The sequence below is a fragment of the Neovison vison genome, chromosome 4, assembly GCF_020171115.1.
Source record: "Neovison vison isolate M4711 chromosome 4, ASM_NN_V1, whole genome shotgun sequence".
NCBI classification, from domain to species: domain Eukaryota; kingdom Metazoa; phylum Chordata; class Mammalia; order Carnivora; family Mustelidae; genus Neogale; species Neogale vison.
In genome coordinates this window covers 31,497,017-31,516,416 of record NC_058094.1, presented here as the reverse complement: position 1 = coordinate 31,516,416, position 19,400 = coordinate 31,497,017, and the positions used below count along the sequence as shown (strand labels likewise).

The 19,400-nt window shown below is 39.5% G+C and overlaps 1 protein-coding gene across 1 annotated transcript; it reads right to left on the bottom strand.

Moving 5' to 3' along the window:
* Positions 1-3,443: 3,443 nt before the first annotated feature.
* Positions 3,444-13,262, bottom strand: ABRA (actin binding Rho activating protein). The gene is made up of 2 exons (XM_044247092.1): positions 12,584-13,262; positions 3,444-3,980 (listed from the first exon to the last, which is right to left on the bottom strand). Exons 1-2 carry the CDS (start codon positions 13,246-13,248, stop codon positions 3,503-3,505), a joined length of 1,143 nt encoding a protein of 380 aa, XP_044103027.1. The 5' UTR covers positions 13,249-13,262; the 3' UTR covers positions 3,444-3,502.
* Between the last annotated feature and the right edge of the window lie 6,138 nt (positions 13,263-19,400).

The following is a 19,400-nucleotide window of genomic DNA, read 5'->3' as shown; positions in this document are numbered from 1 at the left end:
TGTGTGTGTGTGTGTGTATGTACACTTATATATACACACAAACATGCACATATATAATCCAGTGTGTGTATATGTGTGCATGTATATGTATACACACTGAAAATAACTCGTTCTCAAAAGATTTTTGTTTTTTTTAGAACTGCATCCGTTGTGTGGATGTACCATAATTTATTCAGCAATGCTCCCATATGTATTTTTTTCCAGTATTTTACAATTTAAAATAATGAATAATGCATTATGCATATGTTTTCATATTGTTTTATCTTCAAGGAAAATTTTAGGAGTAGAATTTCTTGGTCAGAAAATAAATGCATGGATGCCTGGGTGGGTCAGTGGGTTAAGCCTCTGCCTTTGGCTCAGGCCATGATCTCAGGGTCCTGGTTCAAGCCCCACATTGGGCTCTTTGCTCAGCAGGGAGCCTGCTTCCCCCTCTATCTCTGCCTACTTGCAATCTCTGTCAAATAAATAAAATCTTTTAAAAAATTAAAAAAAAAATAAATGCAATGTCATTTTGTTAGATACCAACATGCCCCCAAAATGGGCACAAAAAGTCATCAGAGCATCCTTGTTGTGATGATGGTAAGTGAACCATAGTTCTCTGAAAACCTCTAGCCTGAGAGATCATACAGTGCATTTGTAAAGCAAATAATTCCATAGAAATTAACTGTGTTCTTACTGTGTACTAGGAAATGTTGTAGGTATTGGGGATAAAAAGGAACATTCTAGGAATCCTAAGGTAGCATCTTCACTGAGACCACTTTAGCAGGGACCAGATGGAATTCTGTTCCTCTTACCTCTGAACAGAGTGACTTGAAGTTCGGCAGCACTTCCATGAGCGTGAGTTCCCATTGACAAAGTTTTGTCTTACACAGGATTATCCCCACATCATGTGAGAATCAACACCCAATATACCCGTTGGTAGTATTGAGAAAAGGAACTTGAGTTTGGCAAATTCAAAGTGGAAGGCAAATGAATATAGGTGCAAAAACTCGAACGCAGGACTGACTTCCTTTTGGGAGTCGGTGGGAAGAATGGTAAGAAGGTGAACTTGGGAATCAGGAAGTCCTAAAACTTCCAAGTTATAATAATTGAAAGTCACCAAACATTTGGTGGTCTGGACAGAAGGGGTATTTTAAAAGTACATTTCAACTGCCCCCAAACTCTTAAAACTTCTTATTAAAAGTTCGGAAAAGAAAAATTCTAAGATTTGGAAACCAATTGTATACTGCTGCTTATTGAGTATATAAAATTACCATTGGTAAAATGCTACCGATGATGTGTATTTCATGTGTAATTTTCATTATTTCGACAACTATAAAAACTATGAGGACGTTTGCCACCTGAGGTGGTGGGGTTTTTTTTGTTTTGTTTTGTTTTGTTTTTGTTTTTGTTTTTTTGTCTAAAAGCTGTTTTTCAACTATACATTTTCTTATCCTGAAGTTTTTGGATAAAATTCTCTCGCATAGCAGGCATTTTCCTCTAAGGGAACTAGATTTCCGACTTCACAGCCATACCTTATTCAGAGGAGTGTTAATGCAGGCTCTCTGAGACGACTTTTCTAACTCCATCCTCAGATTCCGACAAAATGAAGTTTGGACTATCTGCTCCAGTGGCTGCATAATGGTTATCGTTTGGAGCTGAATATGAGGAAATTCTTTTGAAGCCTTGGTCTAAATATTCCACGAATACTAGAAGTAACCCAATTTGCACTCTATAATTTTGTTGTATTTCAAGCACAATGAAGTGGTATTGTGGAATATAACATTTAAACAGTAATATATACAAGATGGGATTGGGAGGGAGATCATAAGTGACTCTTAATCTCACAAAACAAACAGAAGGGTTGCTGGGGGGAGGGGGTGTGGGAGAGGGTGGTGGGGTTATGGACAGTGGGGAGGGTATGTGCTATGGTGAGTGCTGTGAAGTGTGTAAACTTGGCGATTCACAGACCTGTACCCCTGGGGATAAAAACACATTATATGTTTATAAAAAATAAAAATAAATAAAAAATTTAAAATAAAAAAAACAAAAACAGTAATATATAAACAAGAACAGAAAATATAGAAAATATCTTTTATTCTTGTGCATGACTTTAAATATTGACATAGGTTTCACTGTGATAGAAGTGTAGATCTTACATGAAATTCTGTTTAGAAATATTGGTCATTAATTTGTAATTTAACAAATCTATTAGGGAAACAAAAATACACATTCTTCTTTAAGAAGATATTGGAACTTTCAGTTTGAAAGAGAATCATACATGAAAACAAAGATAATTCCTATAGTAGTTTAATCCATCCTTTATAGTAAACCTAACATCTAACAATTATGAATATATCTATTACCTTGAGGTATTATAATTTAACATTAATTTCTGTATTTAATACGAAAGTACTATAATTACCAACATTTAGTGAAATGAGTAAGAATTAAAACCTCACATCTTACTCAGTTGGTTTTTAGAATTTTGTAAGACACATTAAATCTGAGAAAAAATAAGTAATGGATTAATGCCCACTAAACTTTTGTCATTATATGAAACAGCTATTTTACTTTGGCAAAACTAATAATGCCATTTTATGACTCTCAGATATTTCATAAAATTTGTTAGAGCATCAAGAAAATTAAAATGACTCAAATGTGTTTCTAATTTTCCAATGATTCTATCAGATTCCTTTACACTGAATATTCCACTTCATTGTAGAATCTTCTGTATTCCTACTTTATTATATACACTGACATAAGTGTAAGCAGCATGATGCATTAATGTTTTGAGAAAAAATAAACTCCTCCAAGAAGTCCTAAAAGACAGTTAATTCTGAATCTCTCTCCTGTGTACTACTTTCACAGTGATGGTAAACATACCACCCTCTCTTTTAGCTTTAAGAACACCAGCAATGTTTGTTTTTATGTGATTTGTGCAAATCATACAAAAAGGACAACTAACTCCTATTGGAAATCTTCTAAATTCCAAGCTAACAGAGAAATTTCATCAATTTCCACATCTTACTTGGATACTTTTTACTTATATATCTATTTTATAAGTGATGCTTTGATAGAAATAATAATACAAAGTCTAGCTTCTTAGAATATTTTTAGTTTGCCAAACTTAACTGAATTCTTTCCCCCAAAATGACACATCTTAACTATGTTCTGCTAATGTTTACCTAAAATCAGCATTTTTCTTAGATGTGGCAACTGTTTAAAGATCTATAATAATTTCTGCAATAGCCAAATATTTTTGCCTAAAGGGTAAGTAGAATTTCAAATATTTATGCCATTACTGTATACTGATAACACTCTTCATGCCTTCTGATAGGCTGTGTGAACTTCTTCAAAATCTTCAAACTTCCTCAGAAATAGAGTCCCAAAAAGTCATTTGTGTAAAAATTGTTTAATATTTACTAACTTATTACAGAGTGGTTTGCATTTTAATTTTTACTGCATTAGCATTTGGCATTAAGACAGCAGTGGGTCAAGTCGGGCTTTCGTTGCGGAAGGTTCACTGGAGTAGAGTAATCACGACATGGTCATCTCGGCCTTGCCATAGCATCTCTCCTTCGAAGTCAACCAGCCCATGCTTCCTGGCACGCATGAGAATGCCCACCACTTTATCTGAGATGCGAACATAGCGGTCAAAGAGATCTCCAAAAGTAACCTGGATCTTGCCATCTCGTCGGTGGCGGGCCATCGTGCGGATGATGAAGCACATGTCCATGATCTCTCTGTAGATGTGCTCCTCAGCTCGCTTGGCCCTTTCCGCCGTTTTGGTTCCCTCCTTGGGACGCCCGTAGCCTTCGTCTCCTTTGTGAAGGCGGGTGGACATGGCCAGCTGATAATCGAATTCCTCACTGAAAGGATTGAGCTTCTGGGATTGTATGTGTTCGTCAGCCCATTGTTGCCATCTCCCTTTCAGGCTGTCCACTTGGCTGTATTTCCGTTGGGCCTTGCAGCTGAGTTTCTCTGTAAATCTACTTGCCCTAAAAGGGAGAGAGAATGAAGAATCAAGATCCTGATTCTGAACATCCAAGTGCTGCTTTCTTTTTGTACTTCCTGCACGTAGGCGTCTTTCTGTAAGTGTAATTTTCTTCATTATAAACAATATAATCATAAGACAATAAATTAGAAATGAAAGAAGAAAAATTAGAACAGTCACACCCTTGTTCTTTATTTTTACTTGAGGAGAGCTGACAATGACCATTGTCCTCATTTTGGTGCACCATAAAAAGTATTAAACTCTATTTCAGGAAAAAAAAATCTTCTTTTCACAAATATAATGTAAATATGAATGTCTTAAAATTATATGTTGATGTCATTTTAGCATTGGAATCATATAAATGTTTTAAGGGAAACCACTTTGTATAGAACTTCAGAAACCAGTTATTTCCCCAAAATAAGGCTTATTATAGTAGCATAAATACATTGTATTATTCACGTAGGTATATATGTTCATATATAGATTTTTGATGAGAGCATATTTATATTAGTATCAATGATGTGCCACAAATTTTGGAATATCAAGTTGTAAAGATGGAAGACAGCTGCTAGCAATAGTAACCTTTATCGAATACTTTGTGCTGGCATTCTTCTAAATACTTTATATTAATATTCCTACAATCATTTTATGAGACAGGTCTGACTATTCTCACTTCCCAGATGAGGAAGCTGAGGTCAGGGTGGTTAAATTACTCGCTTAAAGTCACAAACCTGGTAAATGATAGTGCTGGGATTTGAACCAGGCCTGTGTGTGTAATTACTGCAAAATACTGCCCTAAACCAGTGACAAAGGTAGAATTCAAACACGCACTGCCTGAGCTGAAGTCAATGTCTCCCCACTGTGCAGGGATGTCTGTCACTCCCACAGGTACAGAGTCCAGTAAGTAGATGAGTTGTGTTTCACAGCTCTGTGTGTCTTTGCAATGTGGAATGCGCTATTTTCTTATTAAACAACAACAAAACAAAACAAAAAACAGGCTTGAAAGTATAGATCGGTAGTGACATGAAGGTACATGCCAATTTTAAAATGAGTAAAATTTGTCTTTAAAAGATTTCTCTGTCTTTTTTTTATCTCCAGTCTCCTAGACCCTTTTTCCTAGAATCTCTTTGCCTTTGTGAGTAAAACATGAACTCCTGGACTATGGAAAAGTCAGAGATTTGTAGTCCTCAACGTCACAAGCGACCCATCCTTCCTTTTCCCCTGCACCAAGTGGCCTCACGCCTGGAAGCACTGGGACAGGAGATGCAGAGCCTCCTGCGGTTGCGGAGTGAGCAGTGTGCCTGAGCTAAGCAGCCCTTTCTTCCAAACTCTCACAAGTCTCTATTCAAAACCCAGTTACACGTCCGACGTGGGTATTCCTCACTACCCAATCTCACCTCCTGAAATCTGGTTATCCAACGGCAGGAAACTCACAGACACGCAGACATGGATAGGGAGACACAGGTACTTGTATTAACATTTTCGAAAGAGGCATTAACAGCCACTAGATGGCAAACGTTCACTAATTCCCCTGTTTTATGTGTTCAAAACTATTCTCGAGGCATTCTGTTTCATTATTTTGACAGAGCTCAAACTGGGGGTACACCTGATACGTAGAACGCTGCTCTTCTTTGTAGCCACTTGGACAAAAACACATGACAAAGTAAATTGGGAAATAGCATGTAAAAAACTGTACACAGTTACTGCAGTTTTTAAGAGTCACACACGTATGGAAAAGTGCTAGAAATTATACCATACTGAAATGGGATGGATTTCTCTCAGCCCTGCTGGTCCTCACCATCACCTGCCTCTCCATAGACGGTCCCTGTTAGCTTCCCAGAGTAGGGGCTGCTTGATCTCATCATCAGATGAGAGCAAACACCTTCTCCCCTTAGAATCATGGCAAGCCATGATGAGCATAGTCTTGAATAATGAGCTCAAGGCCATCCCAGCACAACCCAAAGCTCTTAACCTGATTTGAGGCAGGGACATCCTGCTAGAGAAAAGAGTGGAAACATCTCAGAAGAAATTGAGGAGAATGGCATAATTTGTTAACTCATACTTGTGTCTCCCAATTACGGACTACAGTTCTGTCCTGTATTATAAAATGTAAGTTTTAGTAGTTCCCCTTAATTACCCGGCAACTACAGTCTGGAGGCAAATGAACCTCCTTCTAATGAGTCATCGGTCAACGGTAACCTAGCGCCACGTCACCGCGCCTACATCATTCACCTCAGTTCATCTCATCACGTATACATTTCTTTCTTTTTCTCCTTCCTTCCTTCTTTGCTTCCTTCCTTCCTCTTTCTTTCTTTTAAGAGGGAGAGCACATGAGTGGGGAGGGACAGAGGGAGACAGAGAATCCCCAGCAGGCTCCGTGCCTAGTGTGGAACCTGACATGGGGCTTGAACTCCTAACCCTGAGAGATCATGACCCAAGCAGAAATCAGGACACTTCTATGAGCCACACAGCCACCCCTCATCACATAGGCCTTGTATCATCTCACACCATCATAGTAAGAGTGAGTAAAGAACAATAGAGAGTGAGTATAGAGTAAGTACAGAGTATAGCGTAAGTATAGACTAAAAGTGAGTATAGAACTATAAGGTATTTTGAAAGAGAGACCACATTCACATAACGTTTATTACAGGACACTGTTATAATTGTTCTATTATTATTGTGGTTAAAATTTCTTACTGTGCCTAATTTATAAATTAAGCTTTTTCATAGACATATATGTATAGGAAAAAACATAGGATATATAGGTTTGATATTTCCTGCATTTTTAAGCATTCACAGAGGTCTTAGAACATATCTCCCACAGATAAGGGGGAGCTACTGTACGTCTTTCCTTTAAGGAACTTCTGGGTGTGCTTGGGTGGCTCAGTCATTAAGTGTCTGCCTTTGGCTCAGGTCATGATCACAGGAGCCCGGCATCAGGCTTCCTGCTCAGCTGGGAGCCTGCTTTTCCCTCTCCCTCTCCCCCTGCTCGTATTCCTTCTCTCGCTGTATCTCTGTCAAATAGACAAATAAAATCTTTTTTAAAAAAATAAGAGACTTCTGGCCAAGTTGGCATACTTTCCATCTTTTTATTAAGGTATTTATGATACTGACTGTGTGTCAGACACTGTTTTAGGATCTTATTGAATATTCAATAATTTTTTTAAAAGTAGCCATTAAAAGACATCTGTGAAGATAATCAGAGTAATACCAATTTTATACGGTAAAATTCTAACTACATAAAATGTGTATACATCAAGATGAGGAAATCAGTGGCATGTGCACAATTGAAAATAATTGTTAGTATCTGGATGGCAGTTTTTTTTTTTTCTTTTTTAAAAAATTATCTTTCCTGTTGGTATCATATTGATTTTATGATTTAAAGAAAGAAAGAAAAAATATTCAAATTAGCCTCCCAAGGTAACTTGTTTTAAACTGTATGTTATATGGGCCTCTGATTCCTTGATGTAGGGTTTTTTCCCTCTAATTTGCATTAGAAACTTAAAGTCCCTGAATCTTGAAACCCTATGTCATTAGGAATAGGGTTGAAGTTAGTGAGTTAATTAATCTCTGAGGAAGTGAAGCATTTATCTTTCCAAATCACCTCCTAAATCTTAATGTCCATTTGTTATATTGTCAAACTGTAATTCCCAAAAAATAGGAGAGAAGGAAAGCAAAGAAATTCATCTAATAAGCAAGAATTAGAACGTAGATTATAAAAAATGAAGTACCAGGAGGAAAACCTTAATGTGTATTTGTCTCTATCTTTTAAACATTCTGTATTGTTTTTGTATTTCCAATTTCTAAAAAGCCTGAAAGTTCATGCTTAAATCAGGATTAGAATTTTTTTTTTAAGACTTTATTTATTTATTTATTTAACAGATTGAGATAGAGGGAGACGAGAACACAAGCAGGGCAGGGACAGAGAGAAAGGGAGAGGCAGACTCCCTTTCCATGCAGGGCTCGATTCAGGGCTGGATCCCAGGACCTGAGATCATGACCTGAGCCAAAGACAGATGCTTAATGATTGAGCCCCCCAGGTAGCCCAGGATTAGAAAATCTTATACCTTAAATATCTTCTTGGTCAATGAACATAAGAAAAAATATACCAGCTAATCCTTTTTTAAATCTTTAAGTAAAAATGTGAATAATAGTTTAGATTAAGCTTTAGGAAGACAGTATAGTATAAATTTATAGAAAGCAAAGCAATATTCAAAGACTGACATCACACCCATATTTTAAGATAGTAGTATTTCATCTAAACTTGACTTCTTGGTTTCTTCATTATTAATAAACAAAATTTCTTATAGTCAATCAACAAATATTTCCTCTGTCCAAGTACGTGCAAAGTAACTAATTGTACTAGACATTATAAGCATTCTAATTGGAAAATGTACGTTCATTCACTGAAACAAATTCAGAAACTTATTTATCTGTTATCATCTGTTATCAAATGACATCAGTTTGAGTATTGCTTTCTCATGTGAATGGGCTTTTCAGCAATTTAATGAGAATACAGGAGCTAATTGCATCATAGTTTTATAATTTTGGAGTAATAATTATGTGGGTACATTATTTAATATGAATAAACCCCACGGGAAATAAAAATTCTGGAAGGTATATTTCAAACCTAACCAAGTTCTCTGGCACTGGAAATACTCTGGGAGGTGGCCTTCACCTGCATCACTAAATGATGTTTCAAATATTACAGGGCCTGGAGGTGACATTTTCTTTCTATTTATTTGTCAGAGAGAGAAAGAGAGAATCACAAGCAGGCGGGGGGTGGGGGGGGAAGCAGGCTCCCCGTTCATCAAAGAACCCGATGCAGGGCTCCATCCCAGGACCCTGAGATCATGATCTGAGCTGAAGGCAGAGGCTTAACCCTCTGAGCCACCCAGACACCAGGTGACATTTTCTGGTCTAAGTCTTGAACCAGCGTGAAGAAAGCAGAGACCTGCTTTCATGGCCCCACCCCCAAAGACTCTCCTATATAGGGAGTCTTTCTCCTCTTCGCCCAGGAACATTTCTCTGTCAGTAAAGCAAATAATTTCTGCCACCTTCTCCAAATTCCCAGGAAGGTGCTGGGGAGAATCTGCTCCTCTGGTGTGCTTGCTCCTCTCCGCAGGAAGTCTAGCCAGTTTGAGGAGTAGAAGCAAGCCCTTCACAGGGTCACACTTATCTCTGTCTGCTATCAGTCAGGTTTGAGAGCCAGGCCCGTGATTCTTCTTGCCCATTGGTAACTGTCCTCAGACCCATAGAAAGGGTTCCACGCTCTAGAATTGGGGTCAAATAGCAGAAAGCTGTACTTCGGCTCTATTTCTAGCAAAATCCTTCAATATAGTTGTACCCAGATCTTACACTTAGGGTGTTATTGGGATTCCGTTAATTAAGCTGACACTTTGATCTCCATTTTCGTTTTCTTGAGCCCATTCTCTGCTGAGAGAATCAGTCTAACAGAGTGGTTAAGAATATAAGCTCTGTCATCAGCCTTCCCAACTCAATCACGTACTAACTCTATGACTTGAATACATTTCTTAGTCTCTCTCTGTGTCAATTCCCTTATATATAACATGGCATTCTTATTCCCCACTATTACTATTTTTGCTGAGTGTAACATGGGGAGAATGAATGCGTGATTGGCGCTTTAATATTGCACCATTACTGTATGGCAGAGGGAGGCAGTTTCTTTTGTCTAAAGGAGCTGGACCAAACAAGTCTTGTAACGACACAATCAAAACACTCAACATTTTTAAAATAAAGCATTGAATAGAAACCATTTTCATAGTTAAACCCAGTTAGCAAAACTGTTAGTAAAGAATATCTCTACTTTTTGCCAAACTTGGCTTTTTTTTTTTAAATCCATAGAACATCTTCACCACCAAAAAACCTCTCTTTCCTTCTTCTTAAACATTCATGATACACAATTTTCTCCCAGTTGGTGGATATGGGTAAAGAATGGTGCTTAGAATGAAAAATAAACGAACAGAATCTCCTTTCACACGGGCTTAGTCAATAATGTCACAATCATTTCTCAAGCAGCATTTGAGAGTCCCATAAGGCTTGTGCTGAAGCTTCCTAGGCACAGCTAGGGTTACTGCTGACACCAAGCGATGTTGTTTCTGTGTACGACATTCTGGTACCCTATGTTCTTCAAGACTAAGAGAAAGGAACTAAAGGAGGAAAGAGGAGATGTAATCCCAATCCTCTGCCCCAACCCTGAGGACCAATCTCCTAGTATCCTGTAGGGTTGGGATCACAAGAAATGGTCCCCTGTGTTATAATGTGTACAAATTATTAAGGAGTTCCTCTGGGTCCATTGCTTTGCATACTCAATATCAAAATAACTGTATGAGCTACATCTATTTTTTTTTTTAGGTGAGGACAAAGAGACAGGATTTGCCAAAGTAACCATGATTCAAACCTAATTGTCTCTCATCCAAAACTTATACACCTCTCCATCACACTAAGAAGGTGTCCATGTACATGTTTGATTTTAAGAACCTGAGAAGGGTCCTGTATGTGAGTCCCTACCTCCAGTTTAGAGTGTGGTGAAGAGAGCTGGGTCAAGAGCCAGAATGCCTGGGTTCAAATCCTATAGGCTATAAAATCTTATCCAGATTTTCTACTATGTCTTTATCTTATGCTGCATCTATCAAATGTGGAGAATACTTAGAACTGCCCATGAGAACATTGTGAGGATTAAATGAATAAACATATAAAGAAACAGAGAAAGTGCCCAAGACTACAACATGCATTTCAGACTGTCTCCAGTTGTCCACTTCCTACATCAAGCCAATCTGAACCATGCTGACTGAAGATCTTCTTTGTGCCATTCTCAATCTTTATTCTGCTGGGTTCTATTGTTTCATTTCTAGCAAGTGCACACACATACACGTACACACACACACACACACACACACACACACACCCAAATCCACAAGGCCAAAATCAGACTACGGTTCCATAGTTCCTGGTAGAATAATTATTTCTAATTATGAATTTCTGTATTAATGTAAGTAGAGCACAAATCCAGATCTTTCCACAGCATCCTCAAGGCACCGAGGGATAGTGAGCACCATGTCAGTTTCAAAACACGGCATTTGGAGACAAGCACATCTCAGCTTTGTCACTAACTTGCTGGGTAAAACCTCCCCTCTGAACTTTAGTGCTCCCGTCCCTAAATTGGGATAATAATACCTGCTTCATCAGATAGTGAGAGAGAAAAGGACAGAGCATGTTAGCCATCTGTGGCGTGCACTAAACGTGTAAGCATTATTACAATTATCTAGATTTGCTATTTCATGTTTCTTAAAAGCATGTGATGTCATAGTTCTAATTCTTTCAAAACACCTTTAAAGTCACAAACTGTATGACAGGTTTTGTCAAATTAGGTGTCAGTTTTGTTCTTTACTTTCTGCTTGTTTCATAAAGTATAAGAAGCACACCTACACGACTAATATTTCCAAAGGGAGTCATCAGATCAGAGGCTTTTCACATATTTTGATAGTCCATAGTTGCGGAGTGAGATATCCTGACTTTCTATTACATGGAGGTAGAGTTACTGTCTTAAAAGGAAATACGTGGTTTTTTGTCTGAATAAATGTATCAGTTTGGCTCAGCCTCTGTTGGGGGGTATGTGTATTTGACATCTAAATGTCTTAGAATTGTAGTATTTTAGTGACCTTGCTTTAATAGCATTTCTGTCATTGTTTACCAACAGAACAAACCCCTGAAAGTTTGAAAAATTGCCAAATAGTAGAATCTATGTGAATAATAACAGCTTTTATATATGGAGCATAGGGAGCAGGTAACTGTGCTGAATTGTTGGCAGCCTTAATCTCGTTTAGTTCTTCCAATACAATAGAATTTATCTCAAAATTTTACTCTTGCTATCATTTTACAAAGGAGGAAATGGGCTTACAAAAATAACCAGTTCGTGTGTGAAACAGAGAGAGAGGAGAACATTTAGGATCTACTATCTCAGCCACTTTTGAGTATATAATATGATATTATCAACTATTGTTAGAGCAGAGCTGGAATTTGAACGTGGGTCTAACTTCAGAGCCTACTCTCAAGTTAGATGGCAGCCTCCCAGTGGTTTACAGGGTCCTAGAGACCAGTGTCCCACGGGCACGGGACAGGACCCCGTGTCACCCCAGGGGACATGTGGGTAGACGTGTCCCCTGATAATGCTATAGACTGGTTTGAGACAAGGGAAAGATTTGCCCAGTCTTAATCTACCAGCAAGCCCATTTTCTATAGACAAATAAGCCAATTTGCTACTTGTCCTAGACTTAATTTTAAAAATATACCCAACGCAGGCATCCTTCTCTGGTGGCTTCATCTTTATTGAAGCTAAAACTGGAGTATTCAGTTCAAAACATTAGGAAGAAACAGGAAAGTACAGGCCCTTGACCCAGAGGTCCATGTCTAGCTTGGCACTGCCCCTTTGGCCCAGACGCAGAGCCTTCCCCACAGGACCTCGCCACCTGCCTACTTTTGAAGATTCTCATTCTAACTTTGGGAGCACTTCCCTGCTCTCTCGGTCGCCATGGCTGGTTGGGGCTCAGAGGCAGTATAAGCAGCCGAAGGGGGGCATTCACTTACTGGGAAGGCAAGGGGCGTTTGATTCTGGTGGTGGCCACCTGCTCTCCATCCTGCTCAGGCCTCTCCTCGGTCTCCCCTCCATAGCCGCTGTCCTCTGTGTCGATGCTGTCGCTCCTCCACTTGGGCTCATCCTGTTCCATCTCTTTCCAGCCTTTGGTCAGCTCGGATACCAGGTTGGCACATTTCCTCCTCCGTGTCGGGGAGCCATGGCTGTGGAGGATTCTGTCAATGTCATTTTCTGGGTGCCCGGCTCCAGGAATGTCGCCGTCTTCATATCGGTGGCTCAGGTGGCCCACATCCCCTCCTCTCTCATAAGCTTTGCTGACAACTGTTTTGGTCACCTCTTTCCTTTTGATAGGAGAGATTTCGGTGGCTCCCTCTGAACTTTGTCCATCTCCATGTCCCTCTGACTTTTGGGAGGGGGACTTTGGGGTGCTCTGAGCCTCCTGGTGGAGAGTGGGGTTGACCACTGACTTAGGGGCTTGGGGTGCATCCTGGGTCTCTCCTGGCTGCCAGCCTGTGGGCTCTTGGGCCTGCCTGGTGCTGTTCTCATTTGCCCACTGCTGCCAACCTCGGGCCAAGCTGATCACGAGGGTGGCTGTGCGTACCTTCCGGAGGGCACGTTTGGCTGGGGCCTCCTCTCTTTCCTTTTCTCCCGGAGCCATGCCACCCGTCTCTTCTCTGCCTGTAGCCTGCGCACTGGCTAACATGAGTATAAACCTGGGGAGTGCCTGAGATTTAAATAGAAGCAGGGCGTGAGGGTGGGTGGGGAAGAGTTTGGTGAGGGTGGAAACTATGTTAAACATTTCTTGCCAAGATGTGGTGCCTTCCCCTGAAGGCGTGTGTGCTTTTTTTAAACCCTGACGTCTCCAGTTTCATCACAGCAGACGAATATCTCTGCTGCTAAAGGACAGTGATATGCGCTCCCTTTCTTCTCGAGTGCCAGAGTGGAAATTACTAGATTTGATCATGTGCTCAGCCTTATGTTCTTCCTGACCTTAAAATATGGTCCTACCATTTATAGGAGCATAAAATATGAGCACAAATTGTGCTAGGAATATTATAGGCTTGTTCTCATTTAAATCTCAATATAGCTCTTAATTAAGTCCCATTTTATAGCAGAGTACAATGAAATCAAACTTCCTACAGCTAATAATATCTGTGATTCAAACCCAGATCTGTCCGATTCAAAACTCATGTTGTTTATTCCAGTTATCAAATATCCAAAGTTCCCTTTTTCTTTTGTTGTCACTGCTATTCAATAGAGACCTTAGAATCACCTCATCCAACCTTTATTCTTCAGATGGGAAAACTGAGGCCCAGATAAGGGGGAGATAAGGACCAGGTTTTCTGGTCCCAAGAATGAATTGTTACACAGAGAGGTTATTTTGATAAACAAGATAATGGTCAAAATTTTGGTCCAATTTAAAGTCTTTGAGACCTACACACATGAATTTCATAGATTATTATTAGTATAAATATTCTCAAATGTTTTGAAAAAATATTTTGTTTTAAAAAAAACACCATTTAAAGACAAAATAAGTGAATGCCGTCAGAAACAATCCCACCTGACCTTTGGTTTTCTATTATACACCCTTCTTTTACAGGCCTTTGGATTCATGCCGAAAAAGCCATTCATTCAATTCTCAGAATAAAGATTGAAATATCATTTAAAAAAAGGACTGAATGGGTCATTTGGAGAGAAAATGAACTATATAAAAGGTGTGATAAACTAGATAAAATTGCTCAGGACTCAGTGCTGAAAAATTGTTTAAAGTAAGACAATAGAATTTCTTTTCACAAACAGTTCTGTGACTTTGAACTGTGTCCTTTCCTCTAATCAATATTGATGGAGAGCTGCTGTCTAAGAGCATAAAAACTCCACCAAAGATAGTTAATTCCAATGATGAAACAACTTCATTTAAAAAATATGCTGATGTCAGTTTTTCGTCATGTAGGTCATTTACCTCCTAAGATTAAAACAATTTGGGAGATGATTTAATACTGTATCTAGAAATCTGTCAGATGTATACTCTGAGTTCAACAGCATCTGATAATGTTAACTGAAAAAAAAATCCTTCTTGATTAGGAGGAAATTAGATCACAAGGAAAGAAAACTCATACAAATAAAGATTTCAATCTGAGTATGAAATTTCTGGCATACTTTCTTGGAATGTAGACGTGCTGCAGACTGTTTGTTACTCTTAGATTCCCTTCATCCCACATGGAAGGCCTTGGGAGGGAATGGGGTTCTTTAGAGATACCCATGAACTTAGTCCAGGACAATTTACAACTATCCAAGGAATTTTTCTTCTTCCCTGTGCATACGTGCTCCATATTCAGTTCTGATAGAGGGAGAAGAAGTGGAGATAACAAAATGTTATTGGAGTTTCGATATTAACAGGCATTGCAGTCCACTACCTAGGGCTTGGGACTGTCAGCAGATGGTCTTGGCAAAAAATTGAGACAGCTCCTAACCATCTGGTCATTCCTTCTGAGATTTCACTTCCATGGCAACTGTGGTTCTTCATTCCTACTTCTCCAGAAGAGTGTGCAAAATCTGTTTCCTTCTCATGTCTACTTTGGGCATTCCTTCCCTAAAGCCAGGTCTGTATATTACCTCTGTACATTTTATTAGTTTTTTTTAACTTTATATTTTTAGATTTATTTATTTGAGAGAGAGCACACATGAGAGTGAGAGAGTGAGAGGGAGAAAGCATGAGGTGGGGGAGAGGTAGTGGGAGGGGGAGAAGCAGGCTCGCTGCTCAGGCAGAGCTTGTGGCGGGAGTTGGGGGGAATCAATCTCAGGACCCTGAGATCATGACCCGAGCTAAAGGCAGATGCTTAACTGACTGAACCACTGGGCTCCCCACTACTGTACATTTTAAAAGAAATGTCCTATCTTCTTTCGCAACCTAGATCTAGATTCTTAGGAGTTCAGTATTCTTCTATTTTTTGCTTTTTAAGATTTTATTTGTTTATTTGACACAGAGAGAATTAGCACAAGTAGGGGGAGTAGTAGGCAGAAGGAGAGGGAAAAGCAGACTCCCACTTGAACAGGGAGCCCGATGTGGGGCTCAATCTCAGGACCCCGGGACCATGACCTGAGCCAAAGGCAGACACTTAATGACTGAGCCACCCAGGCACCCCTGTATTCTTCTATTTTAATAGAAGTTGCAAAAGAAATGAAAATGGAATATCAAAGATAAAGATACTGTGAAATAAGTAGTTTACAATGTGAATTTCTTATGAAAACATGAGATTAGAAACTACAGGTGAAGGGGCCGAGCTGTTTAATGAAATAATTATCACCTAAGAAATTTGTCATAAGTGTGAAAGTGTTTTGAAAGAATATTAGTTTTGGGGTGCCTGGGTGACTCAGTCACTTAAGCTTCTGCCCTCGTCTCAGGTCATGAGCCCAGGGTCCTGGGATCAAGGCCCACATGAGGCTTCTTGTTTGATGGGAAGCCTCTTCTCCTTCTCCCTCTGCCTGCCACCCCTCTCCCCACACTTATTCTCTCTCTCTCTCCCTCTCTCTGTCAAACAGATAAAATCTTTTTAAAAAATACTAGTTTTTACTTGATTGATATGGGCAATACTAAAGAGGGGAAGACGTTGAATCTATAGACTTCTTTGCATAATGCACTGAGAAGTCAAGTAGGGCCAACCCTCATCATCAGCTGTATACTCTTACTAAAAAGACTTCAGAAGCCTTCATTTTCTCAAAGCTCGTCTGAAACAATAATACCATTGATCCTTTCTACATAAAGTAGTAGTTCCTTTACTAGTTTATGTTCACAAAGTGGGTATAAAAAGACTTTAATAAAGGACAAAAAGAGCTTTTGATTTCAACTGAATTTACTCAGTGTTCATGGAATGTATAGGATGGGTGAAACACGATGGGAGGCAATGTGAGAGAGGGTAGAAAGCTGAACAAAACAGAACCTACTTTCAAGGTTTTCCCAATCTACCTAGAAGAGGACAGGCATAACAGCTTTAATAGTGTGGGGAGGGCTACATTAGAAATAGAAATAAAGCTTTATGGGATCATTGAGCAAAGGGTGACTGATATTATTGGAAGAACCTCACAAAAATGGTGATCTTTTTCCTGTTTTTGTTTTTTTCCTTTTCTTTTCTTTTTTTTTTTTTTTTTTAAAGATAAAGAGAACCTAGCAGGTGGATACAGGGTACTCTGATCTGAAGAAACAAAGTTACAGAGCCATGAGGATACGTGATACACTTAGAGACCCTCCAGCCACCTGGAGTAGAGATCACAAACTCAAATGCCTGCGGGTCATATGGGTCACTCAAATGTGTGGGGTGAGTTGGGTTGGGATGCAAGATAGGCTGGTGAGGACAATGAGGAACTGGTGAAATAATGTTTCAAGAGAAACATTATTGTTTCTTATGTGGATTTTTGCAAAAACTCTCCCAATTCTTTAAATGGTGACAGCTAATACCCACAATCACACACATACACATACATGTTCACACACAGTAGTACTGGGTGGGCCAACATGATGCGGCATGTCTTTGGATAAGATTGTTTGTGGGCCCCAGTTTATGAATTTGGAGAAGAGCATATAGTGTCCATGGGGTAAAGATAAGGGGCTAGGGAGCAGTACGACAGGCCTCTGAGGAGTTAAGTTGGAGCTACATTGTGAACAATACCTTGCTCTGGAATCAGTGTTTCATCATATGGGACTCATTGTATCACTGAAGTATTTTAAGCCCAGTGCACTCTCAAATTTGCATTACCAAGTGATCCAATCTAGAACCAGTAAAGTGGGGTTTGGATTGAAGAAGATGAAACTAGGATAGGGAGACAGTTTACAGAGGTTACTAAAATAATCTCAGGAAGAACCTAAGGAGAATCTGAAAGATTTGAGAGCCACTGAGGAGGAACATCAAAAGGATGGAGAGACCACCTAGTTGTGTGGGTAACAGGTGTCAAGAATGCGCTAGAGATTTCAATTTAAATGATGGGTGTGAGGAAGTGCCATTAGCTGGGTAAGAACAGGAAATGAGGAGGATTTGTGCTGAGAAGGAAAGGCTTCCATCCTGAAGTGAGGAAGCTCTGTGGCATGCCTGTGGAGATGTTGAGTCCTGAGTAACCAGAAACACAGACTCTGTGGTCAAGCAGAAGCCAGTGGAAATCTGGGCTCTTCTGGTAAGCAGGGTGACCTGGGCTATGTTAGTTGATTTCTCTGTTTCTCCAACTGTAAGATGAGTATTATCAGAGCATCTACCTCATAAGGTCAGGGTGAGGATTGAATGAGTTCACACCTGTGAAGCACTAACAGCACACCCAGCATGTGTAGGTGTTTGATATGTGGCTATTGTTATTCATACCTGGACGTTGAGTCATGGGGTTAGAAAGTTCAAGCTCCTTAAATAATTCTGTTTGATGAAAGATAGGATTAATACCGCACACATGGCAGGGGTGAGTCTTCAGAGCAGAGGGTCAATTGGGGTCACTTGTAGGGGTTGGAGGCTGCAAAAGAAAGCTTATTTATAGCGTTTTATTTTAAGGTAATTTATAGTGAGGCTTTTAAAGCAGCGTCTAAAAGGTTTCCCTCAGCAGGAGGAGGGTCAGATGAGGTCTCAGTTATGTGCTAGCGATAACTCTGTTGAGCGCAGACTCTTTCCAAATCTCCTGGAATACAGAGCTCTGAGGTTTACAATCACTGAGAATCACATTAGAATCTTAAATCACATTGGGATCACCTGTGGGGTTTCAAAAACTACAGACAGGAGATCTGGAGACAGGTCTTGGGTGGAGTCCTGTCACTGCCTTCACCTAACATAGCTTCAGAGTTGAGAACCACTGTCTTAGATTCTAGTGAACTGTGGGTCCAGCAGAGACTCACCATGTAGGTTTTAAGAGTGTAGTGACGAGTAGCCCATGTACCGGGTTCAAGCAGATTGGTTTTTGGATCTGGGTCTTCTTTCAGAATCTCTGTACCTTTGTGGAGTTAGTTGATTTCTCTGAGACTCAGTTGCCTTGTCTGAAAATGGCAATGTTGACTTCCCCTGTGTTATCATTGTGTTTATAGGCAGTTAGCCTACTGCCCAGTACACTAAGAGCACCACGTGGAAGCTATTTGTATTGTCATTTATACTGTTATTGAGGATTATGATGCCATCTTCTAAACAATAACCTAGATTCTCAGACTACATTTCAAACCTCGTATGAATAATGAAGTATATGCTTTTACATTGTAGACAATAACAATTTATATATATTCCCAAAGACCAAAGAAAATTTCAGAGAACAAATGTGACAAAACTCATTACCAAACTATAGTCACTTAACTTAATTCAGAAAACAAACATGTAAATGGTTATTATATCTATTTAAATCTGAATAATATTGGTATTTATTCCACCTTAAAAAATACAATCTCTTGGGCCCTTATTCATTCCATTCCTCCACTCCCCTTAACAGTAAAACTTTTTGGAAGAATTGTATATATTGCCTCTCTCCAATTCTGTCTCCTGTTTTCTCTTTTTTTTTTTTTTCTTTTTTTTTCCCCAATTTATTTATTTTCAGAAAAACAGTATTCATTATTTTTTCACCACACCCAGTGCTCCATGCAAGCTGTGCCCTCTATAATACCCACCACCTGGTACCCCAACCTCCCACCCCCCCACCACTTCAAACCCCTCAGACTGTTTTTCAGAGTCCATAGTCTCTCATGGTTCACCTCCCCTTCCAATTTACCCAAATTCCCTACTACTCTCTAACGCCCCTTGTCCTCCATGCTATTGGTTATGCTCCACAAATGAGTGAAACCATATGATAATTGACTCTCTC